Raw genomic sequence first — 17827 nt, forward strand, 5'->3', positions numbered from 1 at the left:
AGGACGTCGTGAAGGGGCGGAGCCTATCTCCTCAGCACACAAGCGCCATTTTCCCTCACAGCTCCGCTGGAAGGACGGCTCCCTGACTCTCCCCTGCAGTCCTGCTTCAGAATCAGGGTAAAAAAGAGAAGGGGGGGCATTTTTGGCAGCAAATAACGATAATAACAGCAGCTATTAGGGAATAACACTTATATAAGGTTATCCCTGTATATATATATAGCGCTGGGTGTGTGCTGGCAGACTCTCCCTCTGTCTCTCCAAAGGGCTAAGTGGGGTCCTGTCCTCTATCAGAGCATTCCCGGTGTGTGTGCTGTGTGTCGGTACGCGTGTGTCGACATGTATGAGGAGGAAAATTATGTGGAGGCGGAGCAGTTGCCTGCGTTGGTGATGTCACCCCCTAGGGAGTCGACACCTGACTGGATGATTGTATTTAAACAATTAAGTGATAATGTCAGCAATTTGCAAAAAACTGTTGACGACATGAGACAGCCGGCAAATCAATTAGTGCCTGTCCAGGCGTCTCAGACACCGTCAGGGGCGCTAAAACGCCCGTTACCTCAGTGGGTCGACACAGACCCTGACACAGATACTGAGTCTAGTGTCGACGGTGACGAGACAAACGTAATGTCCAGTAGGGCCACACGTTACATGATCACGGCAATGAAAGAGGCATTGAACCTTTCTGACACTACAAGTACCACAAAGAAGGGTATTATGTGGGGTGAGAAAAAACTACCAATAGTTTTTCCTGAGTCAGAGGAAATAAATGAGGTGTGTGAAAAAGCGTGGGTTTCCCCCGATAAAAAACAGCTAATTTCTAAAAAATTATTAGCATTATATCCCTTCCCGCCAGAGGTTAGGGCGCGTTGGGAAACACCCCCTAGGGTAGATAAGGCGCTCACACGTTTATCTAAACAAGTAGCGTTACCGTCTCCTGATACGGCCACCCTCAAAGAACCAGCTGATAGAAGGCTGGAAAATATCCTAAAAAGTATATACACACATACTGGTGTTATACTGCGACCAGCAATCGCCTCAGCCTGGATGTGCAGTGCTGGAGTCGCATGGTCGGATTCCCTGACTGAGAATATTGATACCCTGGATAGGGACAATATTTTGTTAACTATAGAACATTTAAAGGATGCATTACTATATATGCGTGATGCACAGAGGGATATTTGCACCCTGGCATCAAGAGTAAGTGCTATGTCCATCTCTGCCAGAAGAGCGTTATGGACGCGACAGTGGTCAGGGGATGCGGATTCCAAACGGCACATGGAAGTATTGCCGTATAAAGGGGAGGAGTTATTTGGGGCTGGTCTATCGGACCTGGTGGCCACGGCAACGGCTGGAAAATCCACCTTTTTACCCCAGGTCACTCCACATCAGCAGAAAAAGACACCGTCTTTTCAAACTCAGTCCTTTCGTTCCCATAAGTACAAGCGAGCAAAAGGCCACTCTTTTCTGCCCCGGGGCAGAGGAAGAGGAAAAAGACTGCACCATGCAGCCGCTTCACAGGAGCAGAAGCCCTCCCCTGCTTCTGCCAAGTCTTCAGCATGACGCTGGGGCTTTACAAGCAGACTCAGATATGGTGGGAGCCCGTCTCAAGAATTTCAACGCGCAGTGGGCTCACTCGCAAGTGGATCCCTGGATTCTACAGGTAGTATCGCAAGGGTACAAACTGGAATTCGAGGCGTTTCCCCCTCGTCGGTTCCTGAAGTCTGCTTTACCAAAGTCTCCCTCCGACAGGGAGGCAGTTTTGGAAGCCATTCACAAGCTGTATTCCCAGCAGGTGATAATCAAGGTACCCCTCCTGCAACAAGGAAAGGGGTATTATTCCACGCTGTTTGTGGTACCGAAGCCGGATGGCTCGGTGAGACCAATTTTAAATCTGAAATCCTTGAACACTTACATAAAAAGGTTCAAATTCAAGATGGAGTCACTCAGAGCAGTGATAGCGAACCTGGAAGAAGGGGACTATATGGTGTCTCTGGACATCAAAGATGCTTATCTCCACGTCCCAATATATCCTTCTCACCAAGGGTACCTCAGGTTTGTAGTACAAAACTGTCATTATCAGTTTCAGACGCTGCCGTTTGGATTGTCCACGGCACCTCGGGTCTTTACCAAGGTAATGGCCGAAATGATGATTCTTCTACGAAGAAAAGGCATTTTAATTATCCCTTACTTGGACGATCTCCTGATAAGGGCAAGATCCAGGGAACAGTTAGAAGTCGGAGTAGCACTATCTCAGGTAGTGTTACGTCAGCACGGGTGGATTCTAAATATTCCAAAATCGCAGCTGATTCCAACGACACTTCTACTGTTCCTAGGAATGATTCTGGACACAGTCCAGAAGAAGGTGTTTCTCCCGGAGGAGAAGGCCAGGGAGTTATCCGAGCTAGTCAGGAACCTCCTAAAACCAGGCCAGGTCTCAGTGCATCAGTGCACGAGGGTCCTGGGAAAAATGGTGGCTTCTTACGAAGCGATTCCATTCGGAAGATTCCATGCAAGAACATTTCAGTGGGATCTACTGGACAAATGGTCCGGATCGCATCTGCAGATGCATCAGCGGATAACCCTGTCGCCAAGGACAAGGGTGTCTCTCCTGTGGTGGCTGCAGAGTGCTCATCTACTAGAGGGCCGCAGATTTGGCATTCAGGATTGGATCCTGGTAACCACGGATGCCAGCCTGAGAGGCTGGGGAGCAGTCACACAGGGAAGGAATTTCCAGGGCTTGTGGTCAAGCATGGAAACATCTCTTCATATAAACATTCTGGAACTAAGGGCCATTTACAATGCCCTAAGTCAAGCAAAACCTCTGCTTCAGGGTCAGGCGGTGTTGATCCAATCGGACAACATCACGTCAGTCGCCCACGTAAACAGACAGGGCGGCACGAGAAGCAGGAGGGCAATGGCAGAAGCTGCAAGGATTCTTCGCTGGGCGGAAAATCATGTGATAGCACTGTCAGCAGTGTTCATTCCGGGAGTGGACAACTGGGAAGCAGACTTCCTCAGCAGACACGACCTTCACCCGGGAGAGTGGGGACTTCACCCAGAAGTCTTCCACCTGATTGTAAACCGTTGGGAAAAACCAAAGGTGGACATGATGGCGTCACGTCTAAACAAAAAACTGGACAGATATTGCGCCAGGTCAAGGGACCCTCAGGCAATAGCAGTGGACGCTCTGGTAACGCCGTGGGTGTACCAGTCAGTGTATGTGTTCCCTCCTCTGCCTCTCATACCAAAAGTACTGAGAATCATAAGAAGGAGAGGAGTAAGAACTATACTCGTGGTCCCGGATTGGCCAAGAAGGACTTGGTACCCGGAACTTCAAGAGATGCTCACGGACGAACCGTGGCCTCTACCTCTAAGACAGGACCTGCTACTGCAGGGGCCTTGTCTGTTTCAAGACTTACCGCGGCTGCGTTTGACGGCATGGCGGTTGAACGCCGGATCCTGAGGGAAAAAGGCATTCCAGAAGAAGTCATTCCTACTCTGGTCAAAGCCAGGAAGGACGTAACCGCAAAACATTATCACCGCATTTGGCGTAAATATGTTGCGTGGTGTGAGGCCAAGAGGGCCCCTACAGAGGAATTTCAACTGGGTCGTTTCCTTCATTTCCTGCAAACAGGACTGTCTATGGGCCTAAAATTAGGGTCCATTAAGGTTCAAATTTCGGCCCTGTCGATTTTCTTCCAAAAAGAACTGGCTTCAGTACCTGAAGTTCAGACATTTGTAAAAGGGGTGCTGCACATACAGCCTCCTTTTGTGCCTCCAGTGGCACCTTGGGATCTCAATGTGGTGTTGAGTTTTCTAAAGTCACATTGGTTTGAACCACTTTCCACTGTGGACTTAAAATATCTCACATGGAAGGTGTCGATGCTGTTAGCCTTGGCTTCAGCCAAGCGTGTGTCAGAATTGGCGGCTTTATCATATAAAAGCCCTTACTTAATTTTTCATTCTGACAGGGCGGAATTGAGGACTCGTCCTCAATTTCTACCTAAGGTGGTTTCTGCATTTCACATGAACCAACCTATTGTGGTACCTGCGGCTACCAGGGACTTAGAGGACTCTAAGTTGCTTGACGTTGTCAGGGCCTTGAAAATATATGTTTCCAGGACGGCTGGAGTCAGAAAATCTGACTCGCTGTTTATCCTGTATGCACCTAACAAACTGGGTGCTCCTGCTTCTAAGCAGACGATTGCTCGTTGGATTTGTAGTACAATTCAGCTTGCACATTCTGTGGCAGGATTGCCACAGCCAAAATCAGTAAAAGCCCATTCCACAAGGAAAGTGGGCTCATCTTGGGCGGCTGCCCGAGGGGTCTCGGCTTTACAACTTTGCCGAGCAGCTACTTGGTCAGGGGCAAACACGTTTGCTAAATTCTACAAATTTGATACCCTGGCTGAGGAGGACCTGGAGTTCTCTCATTCGGTGCTGCAGAGTCATCCGCACTCTCCCGCCCGTTTGGGAGCTTTGGTATAATCCCCATGGTCCTTACGGAGTCCCAGCATCCACTAGGACGTCAGAGAAAATAAGATTTTTCTTACCGATAAATCTATTTCTCATAGTCCGTAGTGGATGCTGGGCGCCCATCCCTAGTGCGGCTTGTCTGCAATACTTGTATATAGTTATTGTTACAAAAATTCGGGTTATTATTGTTGTGAGCCATCTTTTCAGAGGCTCCCTTGCGTTTATCATACTGTTAACTGGGTTCAGATCACAAGTTGTACGGTGTGATTGGTGTGGCTGGTATGAGTCTTACCCGGGATTCAATATCCTTCCTTATTATGTACGCTCGTCCGGGCACAGTATCCTAACTGAGGCTTGGAGGAGGGTCATAGGGGGAGGAGCCAGTGCACACCACCTGATCCTTAAGCTTTTATTTTGTGCCCTGTCTCCTGCGGAGCCGCTATTCCCCATGGTCCTTACGGAGTCCCAGCATCCACTACGGACTATGAGAAATAGATTTATCGGTAAGTAAAATCTTATTTTTTTTTCTTTTTGCATCCTAGTTCCTATGTTTTCATGCATACTTGAGTCGATTGCCCTTGTTTCCACGTCACAGGTATGGCTTTTTGGCCGCAATTCTTCCATGAAGACCACTTTTGGCCAAACTTCTCCGAACAGTAGATGGGTGTACCTGGGTCCCACTGGTTTCTGCCAGTTCTGATCTGATGACACTGCTGGATATCTTCTGATTGTTGAGGAAAGTAAGCATGATGTGTCTATCATCTAATGCACTTGGTTTCCTTGGCCGACCACTGCGTCTACGGTTCTCAACATTGCCTGTTTCAATGCTGAGAAATACAGTCAGGTACTACAATACACACTGGACAATGTGAACAATATAGTTTGATCAGACGCTATATCTGATGCATATCGTCAAGTGTGTACCCAACCTTAGGTTCTATTGTGTGGTGAAGGAAAATATTTGCTTCTGTTTGTCCACATATTGGACGATTGACAGCCACCAGCACTGGTTTTGCCTATTACATTGACTATAAATAATTTGAATTGGTCCTGAACCACCAACCCAGTACACTCCTGCAAGTGTCCTGAGGCACCCCAGGGTGCCTGGCACACAGTTTGAGAACCACTGCCATAGTGGATATGAGTGCCCCCTTAAAACACCTTTTTACTTGTGAATCTGGATACATTTTGATATATACACAGGTGGTAGTAATTGTAACTTGTTCTGTGAGGATATTTGGAAAATATGCACTGTTAAGGTGCATTGTTATGGCTCACCGACGTTGACTATATAGTCAAAATCGCTAAGAAAGTTAGTGCATATCGCTTTGTGTGTGCACAGCGAGTGATAGAGATGCGCATCACCGACAGGTTGCTATCGCTATGAAAAATAGACTGCAGGCAAGTCAGTTTCGACTATGTCGCTGGAAAAGTGAAAACATCCACCTATTTAAATGAGTTAGTCAAAATCCCCCATAGCGAAAATTGCTTGCACACTTATGCTGCTTTCACATTGCAAACCCTGCTTTTGAAACTGTTCTTAAAACGGGTCTGAGCAGTTAAACTCTCTTCACATCGCATGTTGTAACTGGTATATTACCATTTCATTACCGTTTTGGTACCTTTCCCACTGAACCTGTTTCACCCATAGAAAACAGTGGTTGTCATTTTAAATGGACTTTTCTGGCCCACACATTATTAATAATTATTAATTAATTATTAATTAATTATTAATAATTTGGCTAGTCGTACGATGGAACCCAGCAGCTTCAAGCATCTTTACCATGATTTTATAGATTACTGCATCCTTCACTGTCCCAGTGATTCATCTACATATTTCTTCATCCCCTCTGATCCTAAGCAGCTCCCTAACCTCCTCATCACTCCAATTTGCCATTTTAATCTGTATTCTGCATAATAAAACACTTCTTCACTCTCATGTGTTTCTTCCAGTTTATTTCCAGCTTCTGCCTGGTGACATCACGCATGGAGACAGCCTATCACCTTCTGTGGCTTGGAAATACCGTTTCTGAGCTTTTCACATTGCACATTGAAACGGGTCTGAACCGTGTACGACCCTGCTTTTTAACCGTTTTAAAATACCAGCAATCTGTAACCAATAAATTCAAAGTGGCCCTTTCACACCGCAGCTAGAACCGTTTTGGAAGGCTTAAAAAACGGCAATTTACCGGGTTATAGCTGCGGTGTGAAAGAGGTATTAGTAAAAATCGTTGGTAAAGTTAATCAAAATCTTCTACTGCCAGTTCAAGGCAAATCGCTCATAGTCAAAATCTTTGTGTGTGTGCACCTTTAGATTGAATTTAGAAATACTGACAAGTATGAGACTTGTATTTGTTCATTTTAAATTTTTGTGTTTTTCTGCATTAGACGCCTCCAATTGTTACATTTGGATTAGAGATGGATTTCGCTGCATCTTTTCACAGAAATCAGAAGAGGTATCAGGAACAGATGATTGATATCTTTACAAAGGTAGGAACCACACACACTTATTTTGTACTGATATGCCCGACTACAATGTGGAGTTAAAAGCATTCCCAAAGCCATTTAACATGAGTTGCTGATTCCACATACACAACAAATGCTGCTCAGACCACCGCACTCTGCAACAGCACATGCCACTGAACTAAGAAGTTGGGGTGCGCTGCTGCTGTATGGTGGATCTGTGATTGGCTGCTGGAATCAATATGCAGATCATGCTTTCCTGGGAGTGGTCCAGTCTGTGGCAGCTGGCAACCCTCTCAGGTGTTTTGGAGCCACAGCCTTGCCCCCTCCCTGCAAATGATCAAGGCAATCCGACAATGACTCTGGACAGAATGCCTTCCTTTCTGGCGATCAACCTGTCCATGTATGGGTTGACATCTGTCATGGATGATATGTCTGCCTACATCAGAAAATGCCAGGCAATAGAGTGAGGGACATGGTGGTGGGAGGGAGACAGGAAAGAGATGGGACAGTAGGGGGAGATATACAGTAGATGGGTAACACAGGTAAAAAGACAGATGTGTAAAGGGAGTGAATGGGGAGAGAAAGATAAGGGATAGGATAGGGATAGGAGGAGGAAAACAGAGATGGGGGAAAAGAGAGACCAACGTGGAAGTGGGGTTGTAGAGAGAGAGATGGTGAAGGAAACAGCAACTTCAACCAGAACACTTAGCAACCTGGCAAATTACAGTTTTGTAATACTAGTCTTCGGTATTGATATAGATATTGTTTGCACACAGATGCATCTTGAATCCTGTTAAAGAAAAGTTATATATATATATATATATATATATATATATATATATTTCTCTGGCTGGGTCCACAGGATTATCCACAGGATAACATTGGGATATTGTCGAGCGACAGCGAAAATGGCACCAACACGGTCACGAGCTTTCTGGCCTCCCAGGATGCATTGGGGCCTCCACTATATAGTCCCGCCCACTGATTCAGTCAGATCAGTTTTTTGCTTGGTGCGGCAGGAAGCCGCATGGTCACAGGGCTGCTGTGAAAGCAGCCTCAAGTTTTCATTACTTTTTCTCTGACGTCCTAGTGGATGTTGGGACTCCGTCAGGACCATGGGGATTAGCGGCTCCGCAGGAGACAGGGCACAAAAATAAAGCTTTAGGATCAGGTGGTGTGCACTGGCTCCTCCCCCTATGACCCTCCTCCAAGCCTCAGTTAGGTTTTTGTCCCCGTCCGAGCAGGGTGCAATCTAGGTGGCTCTCCTAAAGAGCTGCTTAGAAAAAGTTTTTAGGTTTTTTATTTTCAGTGAGTCCTGCTGGCAACAGGCTCACTGCATCGAGGGACTTAGGGGAGAGAAGTGAACTCACCTGCGTGCAGGATGGATTGGCTTCTTAGGCTACTGGACACCATTAGCTCCAGAGGGATCAAACACAGGCCCAGCCATGGAGTCCGGTCCCGGAGCCGCGCCGCCGACCCCCCTTGCAGATGCCGAAGATTGAAGAGGTCCAGAAACAGGCGGCAGAAGACTTTTCAGTCTTCATGAGGTAGCGCACAGCACTGCAGCTGTGCGCCATTGTTGTCAGCACACTTCACACAGCGGTCACTGAGGGTGCAGGGCGCTGGGGGGGGCGCCCTGGGCAGCAATGTATAATACCTTTCTTATGGCTAAAAATACATCACATATAGCCCTTGAGGCTATATGGATGTATTTAACCCCTGCCAGATCTCACAAACTCCGGGAGAAGAGCTCGCCGAAATAGGGGGCGGGGCTTATTCTCCTCAGCACACAGCGCCATTTTCCTGCTCAGCTCCGCTGTGAGGAAGGCTCCCAGGACTCTCCCCTGCACTGCACTACAGAAACGGTAAAACAGAGAGGGGGGGGCACTTTTTTTGGCGATATTACTATATTTAAGCTGCTATAAGGATACAACACTTATATAGGGTTGTTCCCATATATATTATAGCGCTTGGGTGTGTGCTGGCAAACTCTCCCTCTGTCTCCCCAAAGGGCTAGTGGGGTCCTGTCTTCAATAGAGCATTCCCTGTGTGTCTGCTGTGTGTCGGTACGTGTGTGTCGACATGTATGAGGACGATGTTGGTGTGGAGGCAGAGCAATTGCCGGTAATGGTGATGTCGCCCCCCAGGGAGTCGACACAGGAATGGATGGCTTTGTTTATGGAATTACGTGATAATGTCAGCACATTACAAAAATCAGTTGACGACATGAGACGGCCGGCAAACCAGTTAGTACCTGCCCAGGCGTCTCAGACACCGTCAGGGGCTGTAAAACGCCCTTTACCTCAGTCGGTCGACACAGACCCAGACACGGACACTGAATCTAGTGTCGACGGTGAAGAAACAAACGTATTTTCCAGTAGGGCCACACGTTATATGATCACGGCAATGAAGGAGGCTTTACATATCTCTGATACTGCAAGTACCACAAAAAGGGGTATTATGTGGGGTGTGAAAAAACTACCTGTAGTTTTTCCTGAATCAGAGGAATTGAATGATGTATGTGATGAAGCGTGGGTTAACCCAAATAGAAAAGTGCTAATTTCAAAAAGGTTATTGGCATTATACCCTTTCCCGCCAGAGGTTAGGGCGCGCTGGGAAACACCCCCTAGGGTGGATAAGGCGCTCACACGCTTATCAAAACAAGTGGCGTTACCGTCTCCTGATACGGCCGCCCTCAAGGATCCAGCTGATAGGAGGCTGGAAACTACCCTAAAAAGTATATACACACATACTGGTGTTATACTGCGACCAGCCATCGCCTCAGCCTGGATGTGCAGTGCTGGGGTGCTCTGGTCGGATTCCCTGACTGAAAATATTGATACCCTGGATAGGGACAGTATTTTATTGACTTTAGAGCAATTAAAGGATGCTTTTCTTTATATGCGAGATGCTCAGAGGGATATTTGCACTCTGGCATCGAGAGTAAGTGCGATGTCCATATCTGCCAGAAGAAGTTTATGGACGCGACCGTGGTCAGGTGATGCGCATTCCAAACGGCATATGGAAGTATTGCCGTATAAAGGGGAGGAATTATTTGGCGTGGGTCTATCGGATCTGGTGGCCACGGCAACTGCCGGGAAATCCACCTTTTTACCTCAGACCCCCTCCCAACAGAAAAAGACACCGTCTTTTCAGCCGCAGTCCTTTCGGTCCTATAAGAACAAGCGGGCAAAAGGACAGTCATATCTGCCCCGAGGCAGAGGAAAGGGTAAGAGAGGGCAGCAAGCAGCTCCTTCCCAGGAACAGAAGCCCTCCCCGGGTTCTGCAAAGCCCTCAGCATGACGCTGGGGCTTTACAAGCGGACTCAGGAGCGGTGGGGGGTCGACTCAAGAATTTCAGCGCGCAGTGGGCTTGCTCACAGGTGGACCCCTGGATCCTGCAGGTAGTATCTCAGGGTTACAGGTTGGAATTCGAGAAGTCTCCCCCTCGCCGGTTCCTAAAGTCTGCTTTGCCAACGTCTCCCTCAGACAGGGCGACGGTATTGGAAGCCATTCACAAGTTGGTTTCTCAGCAGGTGATAGTCAAGGTACCCCTCCTACAACAGGGAAAGGGGTATTACTCCACGCTATTTGTGGTACCGAAGCCGGACGGCTCGGTAAGACCTATTCTAAATTTGAAATCTTTGAACCTGTACATACAAAAATTCAAGTTCAAGATGGAGTCACTCAGAGCAGTGATAGCGAATCTGGAAGAAGGGGACTTTATGGTGTCCCTGGACATCAAGGATGCTTACCTGCATGTCCCAATTTGCCCTTCACACCAAGGGTACCTCAGGTTCGTGGTGCAAAACTGTCATTATCAGTTTCAGACGCTGCCGTTTGGATTGTCCACGGCACCTCGGGTCTTTACCAAGGTAATGGCCGAGATGATGTTTCTTCTGCGAAGAAAAGGCGTATTAATTATCCCTTACTTGGACGATCTCCTGATAAGGGCAAGGTCCAGAGAACAGCTGGAAGACGTAGTAGCACTAACCCAAGTAGTGCTGCAACAGCACGGGTGGATTCTGAATTTTCCAAAATCTCAATTGAACCCGACGACACGTCTGCTGTTCCTGGGAATGATTCTGGACACGGTTCAGAAAAAGGTGTTTCTTCCGGAGGAGAAAGCCAGGGAGTTATCCGAACTTGTCAGGAACCTCCTAAAACCAGGAAAAGTGTCTGTGCATCAATGCACAAGAGTCCTGGGAAAGATGGTGGCTTCTTACGAAGCGATTCCATTCGGCAGATTCCACGCACGAACTTTTCAGTGGGATCTGCTGGACAAATGGTCCGGATCGCATCTGCAGATGCATCAGCGGATAACTTTATCGCCACGGACAAGGGTGTCTCTTCTGTGGTGGTTGCAGAGTGCTCATCTGTTAGAGGGCCGCAGATTCGGCATACAGGACTGGGTCCTGGTGACCACGGATGCCAGTCTGAGAGGCTGGGGAGCGGTCACACAGGGAAGAAACTTCCAGGGAGTATGGTCAAGCCTGGAGATGTCTCTTCACATAAATATACTGGAGCTAAGAGCGATTTACAATGCTCTAAGCCTGGCAAAACCCCTGCTTCAGGGTCAGCCGGTGTTGATCCAGTCGGACAACATCACGGCAGTCGCCCACGTAAACAGACAGGGCGGCACAAGAAGCAGGAGAGCAATGGCAGAAGCTGCAAGGATTCTTCGCTGGGCGGAAGATCATGTGATAGCACTGTCAGCAGTGTTCATTCCGGGAGTGGACAACTGGGAAGCAGACTTCCTCAGCAGACACGATCTACACCCGGGAGAGTGGGGACTTCATCCAGAAGTCTTCCACATGATTGTGAACCGTTGGGAAAAACCAAAGGTGGATATGATGGCGTCTCGCCTCAACAAAAAACTGGACAGGTATTGCGCCAGGTCAAGAGACCCTCAGGCAATAGCTGTGGACGCTCTGGTAACACCGTGGGTGTTCCAGTCAGTGTATGTGTTTCCTCCTCTGCCTCTCATACCAAAAGTACTGAGAATTATACGGCAAAGGGGAGTAAGAACGATACTCGTGGCTCCGGATTGGCCAAGAAGAACTTGGTACCCGGAACTTCAGGAGATGCTCACGGAAGATCCGTGGCCTCTACCTCTAAGACGGGACCTGCTTCAGCAGGGACCGTGTCTATTCCAAGACTTACCGCGGCTGCGTTTGACGGCATGGCGGTTGAACGCCGAATTCTAAGGGAAAAAGGCATTCCGGAAGAGGTCATTCCTACACTGGTAAAAGCCAGGAAGGAGGTGACTGCACAACATTATCACCGCATTTGGAGAAAATATGTTGCGTGGTGTGAGGCCAGGAAGGCCCCCACGGAGGAATTTCAACTGGGTCGATTCCTACATTTCCTGCAAACAGGATTGTCTATGGGCCTCAAATTGGGGTCCATTAAGGTTCAAATTTCGGCCCTGTCGATTTTCTTCCAGAAAGAATTGGCTTCAGTTCCTGAAGTTCAGACTTTTGTAAAAGGAGTACTACATATACAGCCCCCGGTTGTGCCCCCAGTGGCTCCGTGGGACCTTAATGTAGTTTTGGATTTTCTCAAATCCCATTGGTTTGAGCCACTCAAATCGGTGGATTTGAAATATCTTACGTGGAAAGTAACCATGCTACTGGCCCTGGCTTCAGCCAGGAGAGTATCAGAATTGGCGGCTTTATCGTATAAAAGCCCATATCTGATTTTCCATTCGGACAGGGCAGAACTGCGGACGCGTCCTCAGTTTCTGCCTAAGGTGGTGTCAGCGTTTCACCTGAACCAGCCTATTGTGGTGCCTGCGGCTACTAGCGATTTGGAGGATTCCAAGTTGCTGGACGTTGTCCGGGCATTGAAAATATATATTTCTCTAACGTCCTAAGTGGATGCTGGGGACTCCGTCAGGACCATGGGGTTTAGCGCAGGAGACAGGGCACAATAATAAAAACTTTAGGATCAGGTGGTGTGCACTGGCTCCTCCCCCTATGACCCTCCTCCAAGCCTCAGTTAGATTTTTGTGCCCGGCCGAGAAGGGTGCAATCTAGGTGGCTCTCCTGAGCTGCTTAGAATAAAAGTTTAAGTTAGGTTTTTTATTTTCAGTGAGTCCTGCTGGCAACAGGCTCACTGCTACGAGGGACTTAGGGGAGAGAAGTAAACTCACCTGCGTGCAGGATGGATTTGCTTCTTAGGCTACTGGACACCATTAGCTCCAGAGGGAGTCGGAACACAGGTCTCACCCTGGGGTTCGTCCCGGAGCCGTGCCGCCGACCCCCCTTGCAGATGCCGAAGTTGAAGAGGTCCAGAGGTCCAGAAACAGGCGGCAGAAGACTTTCAGTCTTCATAAGGTAGCGCACAGCACTGCAGCTGTGCGCCATTGTTGTCAGCACACTTCATACCAGCGGTCACTGAGGGTGCAGGGCGCTGGGGGGGGCGCCCTGGGCAGCAATGTATTATACCTTTTTTATGGCTAAAATACATCACATATAGCCCTTGAGGCTATATGGATGTATTTAACCCCTGCCAGATCTCACAAACTCCGGGAGAAGAGCCCGCCGTTTTAGGGGGCGGGGCCTATTCTCCTCAGCACACGGCGCCATTTTCCTGCTCAGCTCTGCTGTGAGGAAGGCTCCCAGGCTCTCCCCTGCACTGCACTACAGAAACAGGGTTAAAACAGAGAGGGGGGGCACTTATTTGGCGATATGATTACATATGTGAAAATGCTATAAGGGAAAACACTTGTATAAGGGGTTGTCCCTGTATAATTATAGCGTTTTTGGTGTGTGCTGGCAAACTCTCCCTCTGTCTCCCCAAAGGGCTAGTGGGGTCCTGTCCTCTATCAGAGCATTCCCTGTGTGTGTGCTGTGTGTCGGTACGTGTGTGTCGACATGTAGGAGGACGATGTTGGTGAGGAGGCGGAGCAAATTGCCTGTATTGGTGATGTCACTCTCTAGGGAGTCGACACCGGAATGGATGGCTTATTTAGGAATTACGTGATAATGTCAACACGATGCAAGGTCGGTTGACGACATGAGACGGCCGGCAAACAAATTAGTACCTGTCCAGGCGTCTCAGACACCGTCAGGGGCTTGTAAAAACGCCCATTTACCTCAGTTGGTCGACACAGACACAGACACGGACACTGACTTCAGTGTCGACGGTGAAGAAACAAACGTATTTTCCTTTAGGGCCACACGTTACATGTTAAGGGCAATGAAGGAGGTGTTACATATTTCTGATACTACAAGTACCACAAATAAGGGTATTATGTAGGGTGGGAATAATCTACTTGTAGTTTTTCCTGAATCAGATAAATTAAAGTGTGTGATGATACGTGGGTTTCCTCCGATAGAAAATTATTGGAGGTATACCCTTTCCCGCCAGAAGTGAGGGCGAGTTGGGAAACACACCTTAGGGTGGATAAGGCGCTCACACGCTTATAAAAACAAGTGGCGTTACCGTCTCCAGATACGGCCGCCCTCAAGGAGCCAGCTGATAGGAAGCTGAAGAATATCCTAAAAAGTATATACACACATACTGGTGTTATACTACGACCAGCAATCGCCTCAGCCTGGATGTGCAGCGCTGGGGGGGCTTGGTCGGATTTCCTGACTGAAAATATTGATACCCTTGACAGGAACAATATTTTATTGACTATAGAGCATTTTAAGGATGCATTTCTATATATGCGAGATGCGCAGAGGGATATTTGCATTCTGACATCAAGAGTAGATGTGATGTCCATATCTGCCAGACGATGTTTATAGACACGACAGTGGTCAGGTGATGCAGATTCCAGACGGCACATGGAAGTATTGCCGTATAAAGGGGCGGTCCATCGGACCTGGTGGCCATGGCAACAGCTGGAAAATCCACTTTTGTTACCCCAAGTCACATCTCAGCAGAAAAGGACACAGTCTTTTCAGTCTCAGTCCTTTCGTACCCAAAAAGGCAGGCGGGCAAAAGGCCAGTCATATCTGCCCAGGGTTAGAGGAAAGGGAAGAAGACTGCAGCAGGCAGCCCATTCCCAGGAACAGAAGTCCTCCACAGCTTCTGCCAAGTCCGCAGCATGACGCTGGGGCCATACAAGCGGACTCAGGTGCGGTGGGGGGTCATCTCAAGAGTTTCAGCACGCAGTGGGCTCACTCGCAAGTGGACTCCTGGATCCTACACGTAGTATCCCAGGTGTACATTGGAAATTCGAGACGTCTTCCCCTTACAAGTTCCTGAAGTCTGCTTTACCAACGTCTCCCTCCGACAGGGAGGCAGTATTGGGAAAAAATTCACAGGCTGTATTCCCAGCAGGTGATAATCAAAGTACCCCTCCTACAACAAGGGAAGGGGTATTATTCCACACTATATTGTGGTACTGAAGCCAAACGGCTCGGTGAGATCTAAAAGATTTGAACAATTACATACAAGGGTTCAAATCAAGATGGAGTCACTCAGAGCAGTGATAGCGAACCAGGACGATATGGTGTCACTGGATATCAGGGACGCTTACCTACATGTCCAAATTTTGCCCTTCTCACCAAGGGTATCTCAGGTTCGTGGTACAGAACTGTCACTATCAGTTCAGACGCTGCCGTTTGGATTGTCCACGGCACCCCGGGTCTTTACCATGGTAATGGCCGAAATGATGATTCTTCCTAAAAGAAATATGGACGCTTTCCTGATAAGGGCAAGGTCCAGAGAACAGTTGGCGGTCGGAGTAGCACTATCTCAAGTAGTTCTACGACAGCACGAGTGGATTCTAAATATTCCAAAATCGCAGCTTTTTCCGACGTCACGTCTAATGTTCCTAGGAATGATTCTGGACACAGTCCAGAAAAGGATGATTTCTCCCGGAGAAGAAGGCCAGGGAGTTATCCGAGCTAGTCCGGAACCTCCTAAAACCAGGAAAAGTATCAGTGCATCATTGCACAAGGGTCCTGTGAAAAATGGTGGTTTCTTACAAAGCGATCCCATTCGGTAGATTTCACGCAAGAACCTTTCAGTGGAATCTGCTGGGAAAATGGTCCGGATCGCATCTTCAGATGCATCAGCGGATAACCCTGTCTCCAAGGACAAGGGTGTTTTCTTCTGCGGTGGCTGCAGAGTGCTCATCTATGAAAGGGCCGCAGATTCGACATTCAGGACTGGGTCCTGGTGACCACGGATGCCAGCCTGAGTGGCTGGGGAGCAGTCACACAAGGAAAAAATTTCCAGGGAGTGTGATCAAGTCTGGAGACTTCTCTCCACATAAATATACTGGAGCTAAGGGCAATTTACAAGGCTCTAAGCTTAGCAAGACCTCTGCTTCAAGGTCAGCCGGTATTGATCCAGTGGGACAACATCACGGCAGTCGCCCACGTAAACAGACAGGGCGGTACATGAAGCAGGAGGGAAATGGCAGAAACTGCAAGGATTCTTCGCTGGGCGAAAAATCATGTGATAACACTCTCAGCAGTGTTAATTCCGGGAGTGGAAAACTGGGAAGCAGACTTCCTCAGCAGGCATAACCTCCACCCGGGAGAGTGGGGACTTCAGCGGGAAGTCTTCCACATGATTGTAAACCGTTGGGAAAAACCAAAGGTGGACATGATGGCGTCCCGCCTGAACAAAAAACTAGACAGATATTGCGCCAGGTCAAGGGACCCTCAGGCAATAGCGGTGGACGCTCTGGTAACACTGTGGGTGTACCAGTCAGGGTATGTGTTCCCTCCTATGCATCTCATACCAAAAGTACTGAGAATCATAAGAAGGAGATGAGTAAGAACGATACTCGTGGTTCCGGATGGGTCAAGAAGGACTTGGTACCCGGAACTTCAAGAGATGCTTACGGAAGAACCGTGGCCTCTACCTTTAAGAGAGGACCTGCTCCAGCAGGGGCCTTGTCTGTTCCAAGACTTACCGCGGCTGCGTTTGACGGCATGGCAGTTGAACGCCGGATCCTGAAAGGGCATTCCAGATGAAGTCATCCCTACCCTGGTCGAAGCCAGGAAGGATGTAACCGCAACACATTTTCACCGCATTTGGCGAAAATATGTTGCGTGGTGTGAGGCCAAGAAGGTCCTTACAGAGGAATTCCAACTGGGTCGTTTCCTACATTTCCTGAAAACAGGACTGTCTATGGGCCTAAAATTAGGGTCCATTAAGGTTCAAATTTCGACCCTGTCGAATTTCTTCCAGAAAGAACTGGCTTCAGTGCCTGAAGTTCAGACGTTTGTAAAAGGGATACTGCATATACAGCCTCCTTTTGTGCCCCCAGTGGCACCTTGGGATCTCAATGTTGTTTTGAGTTTCCTAAAGTCACATTGGTTTGATCCACTCACCACTGTGGAATTAAAATATTTCACATGGAAGGTGAAGATTCTATTAGCCCTGGCTTCAGCCAGGCGTGTGTCAGAATGGGCGGCTTTATCATATAAAAGCCCTTACTTAATTTTTCATTCTGGCAGGGCAGAATTGAGGACTCGTCCTCAATTTCTCCTTAAGGTGTTTTCTGTTTTTCACATGAACCAACCTATTGTGGTACCTGCGGCTACTAGGGACTTGGAGGACTCCAAGTTACTTGACGTTGTCAGGGCCCTGAATATATATGTTTCAAGGACGACTGGAGTCAGAAAATCTGACTCGCTGTTTAGCCTGTATGCACCCAACAAGATGGGTGTTCCTGCTTCTAAGCAGACGATTGCTCGCTGGATTTGTAGTACAATTCAGCTTGCACATTCTGTGGCAGGCTTGCCACAGCCAAAATAAGTAAAAGCCCATTCCACAAGGAAGTGGGCTCATCTTGGGCGGCTGCCCGAGGGGTCTCGGCTTTACAACTTTGCCGAGCTGCTACTTGGTCAGGGGCACACCCTGACTGAGGAGGACCTGGAGTTCTCTCATTCGGTGCTGCAGAGTCATCCGCA

The 17827-nt window shown here is 48.3% G+C and overlaps 1 protein-coding gene across 4 annotated transcripts in view; it reads left to right on the plus strand.

Annotated features, from left to right (window-relative positions):
* Positions 1-17827, plus strand: part of LOC135037868 (uncharacterized) — a 444500-nt gene that overhangs the window by 82837 nt on the left and 343836 nt on the right. For all 4 annotated transcript variants that reach the window (XM_063954589.1, XM_063954587.1, XM_063954588.1 and 1 more), the window contains exon 2: positions 6865-6966. In XM_063954589.1, coding sequence (XP_063810659.1) covers positions 6865-6966 — 102 coding nt within the window. The remainder of the gene's footprint in view (positions 1-6864; positions 6967-17827) is intronic.

This window comes from Pseudophryne corroboree, chromosome 2 (genome assembly GCF_028390025.1).
Source record: "Pseudophryne corroboree isolate aPseCor3 chromosome 2, aPseCor3.hap2, whole genome shotgun sequence".
Taxonomy (NCBI): Eukaryota; Metazoa; Chordata; class Amphibia; order Anura; family Myobatrachidae; genus Pseudophryne; species Pseudophryne corroboree.